The 9,320-nt window shown below is 53.1% G+C and overlaps 2 protein-coding genes across 2 annotated transcripts in view; one reads left to right on the forward strand and one right to left on the reverse strand.

The window, feature by feature from the left end:
• Positions 1 to 1,013, forward strand: part of ABCC1 (ATP binding cassette subfamily C member 1) — a 143,628-nt gene extending 142,615 nt beyond the window's left edge. Inside the window, exon 34 of the transcript XR_004682326.1 lies at positions 454 to 1,013. The gene's annotated coding sequence lies outside the window, so the exon portion shown is untranslated. The remainder of the gene's footprint in view (positions 1 to 453) is intronic.
• Positions 1 to 9,320, reverse strand: part of ABCC6 (ATP binding cassette subfamily C member 6) — a 46,960-nt gene that overhangs the window by 5,313 nt on the left and 32,327 nt on the right. Inside the window, exons 21-26 of the mRNA XM_035022350.1 lie at positions 8,491 to 8,617; positions 6,522 to 6,729; positions 5,296 to 5,606; positions 3,351 to 3,550; positions 1,260 to 1,386; positions 394 to 495 (exon numbers count right to left, since the gene is read on the reverse strand). Of these exons, the coding sequence (XP_034878241.1) occupies positions 394 to 495; positions 1,260 to 1,386; positions 3,351 to 3,550; positions 5,296 to 5,606; positions 6,522 to 6,729; positions 8,491 to 8,617 (1,075 nt within the window). The remainder of the gene's footprint in view (positions 1 to 393; positions 496 to 1,259; positions 1,387 to 3,350; positions 3,551 to 5,295; positions 5,607 to 6,521; positions 6,730 to 8,490; positions 8,618 to 9,320) is intronic.

Here is a 9,320-nt window from a genome sequence, read left to right on the forward strand (position 1 = left end):
GTGCCTCCGGTGGGCCTGCCCCGCCGTCCTTCCCTGCGGGGTCTCACGCCCCCCCCACCCCCAACGCCTGCACTGCGGGCTTGCCGCGTGGCTGTGATCTCGCTGGGATGCCTCTGTCGTGTTGCTAGCATGCACGTGTCCTGCCACTGTCACTCATGGTCCCCCCCCCCCCCACTCAGAAGCAGGACCTGCTCTGCCCAAGTGAAGAAGCCCAGGAACCAGGATTTGTCCTGGTTCCACACACTCTGCTCTGAACTGGTACTGCTATGTTGGCCCTGACTGCAGGTGCAGCCCGTGGGGCTCGGGGCCTGCACGCCTGGAGCGGATCTAGAGCCGGGCTCACCCCCCACCCCCCCAGCCCCCCCACCTCCCGCACCCCCCCACCCCCGTCACCTCCTTGGGCGTCTGGTCATAGTCCTTCATCCGCTCCACTGACATGATGCTACTCTCCAGGTCCGTCCAGCTGCGAACAGCCCACTGTAGCGTCTGCGTCATCTGGTGGGAGAAGGCACGAGAAGGCATGTCAGGCCAGCTTCTGCAAGGCCACCCCGCAGGCTTGCCTCAGCCCCCCTGCAGACAGTCACCCAGGTCCTGGGACAGACAAGGGGATGGGATTTGACTGCAGCCACCAGGACACCCCCTCCCCACCAATGCCTTCCATGCAGAGTAGAAAGGAGCCTGTCCAACCCATCTTGATACAGGTGGGGAGATAGGACCAGAGAGGGTGCGTGGCCCTCCCAAGGACACACAGCAGGACCCAGGCCCACTGACTTCCGTTCTGAGAGGTTTCTATCCCCGGATTTTCCCATCATTTTGCCTCATTGTAAAATGAGGATAATGAGAGGATCCCTGATGGGGTTGTGGGCAGAGTTAAATGAGTTAATATTTGTAAAGCTGTGAGAACAATGCTTCATTCATAAAGAATGCTACTTAGGTATATATTTTTTTCCCTCATACATATGATCTGACATTAGATATTGTTATTAATAGTTAATAAAATTTAGCAAGGCACTCTCTATATACCTTATCCCTATATACCTTATCTCAACTAGTCTTTACAATGTGTGAGGTGAAGAGATGACTGCCCCATTTTTCAGATGCACACACTGAGGCTTTGTGAGGGAAGACTCTGGCCCAAGGTCCAGGAAGGTCCCCCCAGCTAAGCTTCTGTAGAGCTGTATTTTCCTCACGGGTTGGTAGTTTGGACTCGCTCCTGGAAGGTCCCCCTGGCAGGGGTCTGTCTTGGGTGTTGGGAGTACCTGGAGGGTGGCAGACACCGAGAAGCCCACGAGGCTGGCGCTAAGGTGGGCCTTCCTCAGCACGGCACACACGGAGGCCGCCAACACCAGCACGTTTCCCAGCAGCTCTATGTTGGCAGCCAGCCACCTGAGAGGGGAGGCAGGTAAGAGCCCTGTCAGCGGGGGGCCCTGTCTGCAGGACTTGCTTCTCTGGGCTCAGGGTCCGGTCATCGTGCCAGCTTGAGTCCCACAGGGGTCCCAGCAGTGGTCCCTCCACACCCCAGACCCCACCCAAGCTCAGTGGGTGGGGGAGGTTGATGATTTCCTGTCTCACCTGTGCCCAGCTCAGAGCCTGGCACACAGTAGGTGCCAGTTTTCTGTCCCTGGGATATGCCTGGCCATATCCCTTGTGCTCCCCCTGCCTGAACCCAACCTCCATCTTATCTTGCCCAAGTCGGCTCGAACGTCGCCTCCTCTAAGAGCCCTCCTGGACTGCTCCCTCCTTTCTCTCTCACATGTAACTGATAACTTCATAACAGTTACCATTCTTTATAATAAAACTATTTACTCAGCCCTTGACCATCAGTCTCCATTGGCAGGTTGTGAGCTCGGCGTGGGCATTGGCTTTGTCTCGTTCATGACTCTGTCCCCAGTACCTAGCACGGGACCCAGCACATAGTAGATGCTCAATGGCGAATATATTGAGTGCATGAATAAATATGCAACCCCTCCAACTGGATTCCTACTCTACCATTCATTCATTCAACAAACATGTATTAAGCATCTGCTGTATGCCGTGCATGCCAGAGGCACTGAAGACACAGCGTGATCCAGTTTTAGAATCCCTGTCTTCAGGGAGCTCTGGGCTTTACTATATATAATATTTTGTTCTCCAAACAACCCCCCAGAGTGGGGTTGTCCCCATTTGACAGGTGAGGACACTAAGGCTCAGAAGAGTTAGGTATACACATTAACAAGTCTTGGAAGCCACATCGCCCTGACTGATACCAGAAAGCATGAACCTTTTCAACAGGTCATGAATTTCCAATGAAGCAGCCAACAAGTGAGTAAATAAGCCACTTCCTAGACGGCTGACCTTGAGACAGTCCCTTTGTTTCTTTAAACTCCAGTTTACTCATCTGTGCAATGAGGTAACGTCTGGCTCCTTACAGTTGAGAGGATTAAATGAGATGTGCTATACATAGCACGGAAATCAGGGGGCCTTCCACATAGTAGGCGCTTTCTAAATGTTCATAAGTTCTTTCCTCCCTAGGCTGGGGCCCCAGGAAGAGGCAGGCCAGGTCACCCAGAAGGCATGTGGGGGTGAGACATTGCCCACAGCCAATCAGCTGGCCAGGGACCTGGGGCACAAAGGAGGAAGGAATTCGCATTTACTGAGTGCCTACTGTGTGCTTGGCCCTCTCCACACCATGGCACCTGGGTTCAAAGCCTGAGTCCACCACGTATTTGCTGCGCGGCCCGGGGCAAGTTCCTAAATCTCTCTGTGCCTGAGATTCACCATCTCTGGAATGGTCTCTGCCTCGTGAGTTGTTAATAGGACTAAGGGAATAAATCCATGTAGAGTGCCCAGAACCGTGTTGGGCATGTAGTAAGCTTGTTACAAGGATTAGCTGAGTGTATTTACTGAATCCTGATAGCCACCCCATGAAAGCCATCCCACTTTGACAAATGAGGCTCAGAGACGTATGTAACTTGCCCAAGATCGCCCAGCGAGGAAGTTGCAGAGCTGGGACTGGAGCCCAGGCTGTCTGTGCTCAAAGCCTGCATTCCCGAAAGGAGGCTGAGGAGGCTTGTAGAGCTGCTCTCTCAGCAAGGCAAGAGTCCAGCGGCCTGAGCACAGAGGCTTCTTCCCTTTTGCTGGCATCTCTACCTCCCGCCCACCTGCTGCTGGGGACTCAGCAGGCCACGTTCCATCTGCTCACGGCGCGAGCCGAGTGCACCCATGGTATGCAGCCTCGGTTTTATCCCTGCCTTGCTGTGTGACCTTGGGCAGGCCGCTTGATCTCTCTGGCCACACAGTATGACCCTCGGTTCACTCTATGGGGACAGAGATGGAGTACAGTGTCTTCTCTGCCCCCAGGCTCGTCCTACCTCTCAGCCACCAGCCGTGGGAAACTGACTCTCTGGCTTTCGTCCACGTTTGTGTCATTCTGAGCCACGAAGGGGCACTGGGCCTGGAAGGCTCTGACCACTGCGTTGCCCTGGAAGGTCTCGGCCACATGGGAACACACACGCGAGTGTCTGGCTGACTCAAGGCGTCTGAGCTGGCATAGGCTGGCCACGTACAGGCTCTACAGTGGGACAGGTGCGGAGGGGAGAAGTCACAGACACCGATGGGGAGTGTGAGAAGCACAGGGAGCCCCAAGGACAGACTTTCCAACCAGGCTCTGCTACCAGCTTGCTCTGTGACCTTGGGCTAGTTGCTTCCCCTCTCTGGGCTCCCATTTCCTTGCAGGATCAGAGTTACGTGGTTCTTTTTAAGATCACCTGGGAAGCTCTAAAACCCTCCCGTGACCCAGCCCAGGACGAGTAAATCGGAATCTCTGGCGGGGTCACCTTGGCCCCAGTATGTTTTTAAAAAACCCTCTGGGTGATTCTCATGCACAGCCAGGATTGAGAAATCACTCCTCTGGTGTGAATGTCTCATTCCCAGCTCTGAGGGCTTCCCTTAGGGCCCAGTCACTGTGGGAACAAAACCATAAAGGACACGGAAGGCAGTTGGCCAAGTGGAACTCATTCCCTTAACTGGAGCTTCCATGCCAGGCGCTGGCAACCTAACAATGCACAAATAATATGCAGCGTTATTTGGTTTGAGTTGCCATTTGTGTGCAGGCAGGGAGGACTGGCATTTGCTAAACACCCAGGCTGTGTGCTAGGCCCTTTACAAATACCATTTATGAATGCAAGGTGGGCGTTAGTGGGCTTCACAGTTTACAGATGAGAACACCCAAGGCCCGGACGGACAAAGCAGCTGCTTCGGGTCTCTAGGGCCTGGATTCAGACCCACCTCTGCCTGCCCCCAAAGCTGCCCCTCCTCAAGTCAAGAGGACAGAGAGAAGACAGTGGTGGTTGTGGGTTTTTTCTGCTCTATTTCTGATTTCCTGGGGCAGGGCTTGGGGGGGGTGGAGTTCAACTGTGGGACCCAGTCACGGAGGGCTGGCACGGCACAGCCTAGCCGATTGGCGTATATGCCATCCCTTGGGTGGCTGTGATGAGCCCTGGGATAAACACACGTCCCTACCCCCCCATCCGGCAAGTCTAATCTTTCCTGGGACTGACCTATGCATGCTGAGCTGGAGAGCAGGTGACTTTGTGTTGGGGCTGTGAGCCTAGGGTGGCCAGGGGCCACCGGGCCTGCCCCCGGAAAGAGAGTGTGTGCAACCTCAGGCCAAGCAGAGCTAAAGCCAGTGGTTCTCAAACATTAGCATGCATCAGAAGGACCTGGAGGATCTGTGAAAACCCAGATTTCTGCGCTCCATTTTCACAGTGTCTGCGTCGGTAGGTCTTGGGTGGGGCCCGAGAACATGCGTTTCTAACTAGCTCCCAGCTGGTACTGACGCTGTTGGTCTGAGGCCACACTTGGAGACCCATGGAGCGAAGATCCGGAGAGAGGGACAGCGTCCTGGCGACCACTGGCCCACTGCACTTCAGGAATGTAAGCCATTAGATCCCGTCCTTTCGTTTAAAGCTAATGAAACAATTGCTCGGGCAACAGGAAGAGTCAAACCTAATACCACATTCTTTGAGATCTTGCAATGCCTTCTTGGTTTCTAGATCATTGGGAAAGATGAAGCGGATTTCAGTAGTAGCAGGACGCGACGTTAGCTACTAAGAACTTTGATGTGGACATCTGGGAGACAGAGATGAGTATAGGATGTTGGAAACAAATTGTGGTGTCTCTGCCTCTGGGAATTCTTCTAGGGATTCTCCCCAGATGCCCACTGGGCAGAAGCTCCTACAACGAATCCTGCCCAGAGACAGGGGACTGGCCGAGGTGCCGTGGGCTGGCCCCGGGAACCTGCTCAATCTCTCCTACCTGAAACCCAGCATAGAGAACCAGCACTGGCAGGATGACCACAGCAGCCAGCGGGGTGACCACCGTCACCGCCAGAATGACCTCCAGGAGTCCGAAGACATAAATCAGCAACGACCGGACTTTGTCAGGGATGTCCACATCAACGATGTCTGTCTCCTTGGAGAAGTGATTCAGCAGGTTCCCGAAGGGGGTCCGCTCAAAGAAGCCAATGGGAGATAGCACCACATCCCATAGAAGTCTCTGGAAAAGCCGTCTGGATGCCCGGATCCCCCCTAGGAGCACCATGGCCATGGAGGCAAACAGCCCAAGGGCTGGGGAGAGAGAGAGGGTGTCAGAGCAGGAGAGCTGAGACCACCCCCCATCCACCCCATGGTGGCCATCTTATGATGTGACCACCTTGACAATCCCTTGATGGAACCACCCTGTAGTAGGTTGAATAGTGTGCCTCCCCACCCTGCAAACTCAAGTCCACCAGGAACCTCAGAATGTGACCTTATTTGGGAATAGGCTCTTTGGCGATGTTTTTAAGTGAAAGATCTTGAGATGGTATCACCCTGGGTTTAGGGTGGGTTCTAAATCCAATGACTGGTGTCCTTCTGAGAAGAGAAGACATCCAGAGACACAGAGAAGGTGATGTGAAGACAGGTACAGATACTATAAGCTAAGGATTGCTGGCCCCTAACAGAAGCTGGGAGAGAGGCATGGGACCCAGTCCTGCTGAGATCTTGGTGGTGGGCTTCTGGCTTCAGGACTGTGAGAGATATGTTTCTATTGTTCTAAGCTACCAAGTTTGTGGTCATTTCTGTCAGCCCTGGGAAACTGATATACCCCCTTCTTCCCAATGCTGATTCATGTGCTTGGGATGCGGCTCACTTCCCTCCCTGTTGCTGGGGTGGGGCAGATTTTATCCCTGGCCCATCCAAACACCGCGGTTGGTCTGTCCCCACCCGAGTCCTCAGCTGCCCCCAACAGCTGGGGGCCAAGATCCTGCATTTATTTGCTGATGAGCCAGATACAGACTCTGGGGCTCCAGGAGAGGGGGAATGTGCAGTGTCCCCACTCCCCCACGCCTTATCTGAAGGATGCAGGTCTGCACTTGGATCCAGGATGTTTGCATGGATGTGCAGGAAGGACAGGGTAAGCCAGGGACGGGAGGACCAGGGAGTCCTGAACACCTCGGAGGGGGCTGGGAGGATGGAGGGTGAGGAGGGCCCGGGGAGGGGTACCTTGGAGGCAGCCCAGGAGCCCGAAGACCCAGCCCCGCAAAGCCGCCTGCGTCTGCCGCCCGTCCACAGTGGGGTCGTCCGCCCACAGGCTCAGCCAGTAGCTGCAGCAGAAGGAGGCCACTTGCTGGCAGAGGAAGAGGAAGAGTACGTAGAGGCAGAGGGGAGCCCCTACAGCCCGTAGGTAGGTCAGGTATATGGTGGCCTTCACCTGTAGCACATGGAGGGGAGACGGGAGCAGAGAGGCCCCGGGGGAAGGAAGGGAGGAAAGACAACGTAAGACGCTCAAAGCACGTCGACAGGGCAGATGGAACCACGATGCAGACCTTACCGGTCTTCTCTCAGTGCCTCCCACCTGGAGCACCATCTCTCCTTTAGGCCCTACCTCGCCTCCAGAACCTCTTCATCTGCAGAACCCTCAGAGGGCCAGTGGGGGCCATAAAGGGGACAGGCTGTGGCACTTCCTGGCTTGGGAGTGATTTATTGAACACATACTACAGGACAGGCATGTGTCTCTGCCCCCATCATCATTCTCACCTGAGAGATAAGGAAACTGAAGCACGAAGAGGTTAAGACCCTTGCCTAAGGTCCAGCTCCCATGAATCTGAAGTTATTCACATGGCTAGAAGTAGCCAGAGCGAACTTCTGGAAACATCAACCGGCCCCATCTTGCTGTTGCTGTTGTTGACCTGCTCGTGGCTTTCCCTTGCTCTCAGAAGAAATTCCAAACTTCTGATCTATCTCTCTGACCTTACCTCCTACTCACTATCTGCTGGTATCGTGGGATCCCCTTCTCTTCTCTAGCACCCTAAGCTCCTTCCCACCTCAGAGCCTTTGCACCTGTCCCCTCTGCCTGGAATGCTCTCCCCCTGCTCTGTCTGTGGCTGGTCCCTTGCTTTAGGGCTCCGCTCAAGTGCCACTCTTCAGAGCATCTTAATCCAAGCAGGCTCCTGACTCTCGGTTGGTTTACATCTCATTGCCCTTATTTTTTTCTTATAGCATTTATCATTATCTGATATTACGTTGCTTAGTAGCCTGATTGCTGACTGTTTCCTCCCGCTAGTATGCAGTCTCCACCAGAGCAGAGACATTGCCTAGCATGTAGTGGGGGTTCTGTAAATGTTTTCTGGGTGGATGAGTGGGTGGATGGTTGGGTGGGATAATGGGTGATTGGGTCAATGGGTGAATGAATGGGCAGATACGTGGATGGATGAATAAATGAGTCTGTAGATGAGTGGGTGCATAGGTGGGTTAATGGATGGGTAAGTGGATGGATGGAAAGATGGAAGGGTGGATGGATAAGTGGGTCGATGGGTGGATAGATAGAAGATGGGTAGATGAATGGGTGGATGGATGGATAAGTGGGTGCATGGATGGATGGATGGAAGATGGGTAGATGGATGGGTGGGTGGATAGATAGTAGGTAGATAGATGGATATATGGAAGATGGGTATATGGATGGATAAGTGGGTGGATGGGTAGATGGCTGGATGAGTGAATGGGTGGGAGGTTGGGTGAGATTGATAGATGACTGAGTAGATAGGTAGGTGGATGGATGGGTGAGTAGGATGGATGGGGTGGGTGGTGAATGGGTGGAAATGTAGAGGGACAGAGAAATGAATGAGTAAGTAGGTGGATGGATGGGTGGACAAAGCAACATAGAAGAAAAGAAATAGTATAAGCTGCAGATTGTCCTGGATTTGAGTCCCAGGTTGGTCCCTTGCTAGCTATGAAAACACAAACTCTTTAAGACCTCAGTTTCTTCATCTCTAAAGTGGAGCTATCATCATCTAATTATAGAGTGGTTATAAGCACGAAGAAATATGAAGGGTCTACAGTTTTACTTGGCACACAGCAGGTGTTCAGTAAAGGTGAGTCTCCCCGCTCCCTGCCCAGTGCTGTATCTGATGGGAGGTCTTGAGCCCCGAGGGGTGGGGGGGTGGGCAGAGGGGAGGGAGCAGCTGGTGGTTACCCTGCCATCCTGCACACTGTCCTCTCCTGTTGGCCGTCCTGCCCACTCAGGATCATCTAGGGCAACCCCTGTCTGGGTCTCTGAAGTGGTGCTGTCCTTCCCGGGGACTAACTTCATGGACCTGCCACTGAGAGGAAAGGAGGACAAATCAGTGTCTCTATCCACGGGCTGTGTTTGCACCCAACCCTCAAGGCCACTGGTAGCCACTGAACCCTGAGGTACGCTCTCCACTCACTCATTCACTCACTCATTCATTCTATGAGCATATTGAGCACCACGGGGCATCATGCCCCGTCCTCCCTCCATGGTTCCTGGTGAAATGCTGTATCTTACCCCAGAGGCGAGCGAGCCTGTTCTTCCAACGCTGTCTCACTGAATGAACTTATTTGCCCAACTTTGGAACTTGGTTTTTCAGAGTCTTCGTTTGGCTTAAGCTTTGCTACAATCATTTTGTGTGCCCCTGCAGTTTACCCTCAGACTTGCTAGTCCAGTTTGGCAGAATGTCAATTTTGCACAATTCAATGTTGAGGACTTCTTGTATGTTCCTTTCATCTATGGAGAAGTGGGCTGCCTTAACCTTGATACCTGCTGAGTGTGAAGCCATGGGCAGCTGACTTATCCTGTCTGTGCCTCAGTTTCTTCAGCTGTAAAATGGGGCTAGTCTATGTCTGCCTAGCTACCAATCAATCATCTACCCATTCATCATTTATCAATCTATCATCTATCATATATTCATCTATCTATAGATTCATCTATGTACATCTATCTATCTATCTATCTATCATCTATCTATCTATCTATCTATCTATCTATCTATCTATCTATCTATC

Source organism: Mirounga leonina, unplaced genomic scaffold (genome assembly GCF_011800145.1).
Source record: "Mirounga leonina isolate KUSES-001 unplaced genomic scaffold, KU_Mleo_1.0 Mir_175, whole genome shotgun sequence".
NCBI classification, from domain to species: Eukaryota; Metazoa; Chordata; class Mammalia; order Carnivora; family Phocidae; genus Mirounga; species Mirounga leonina.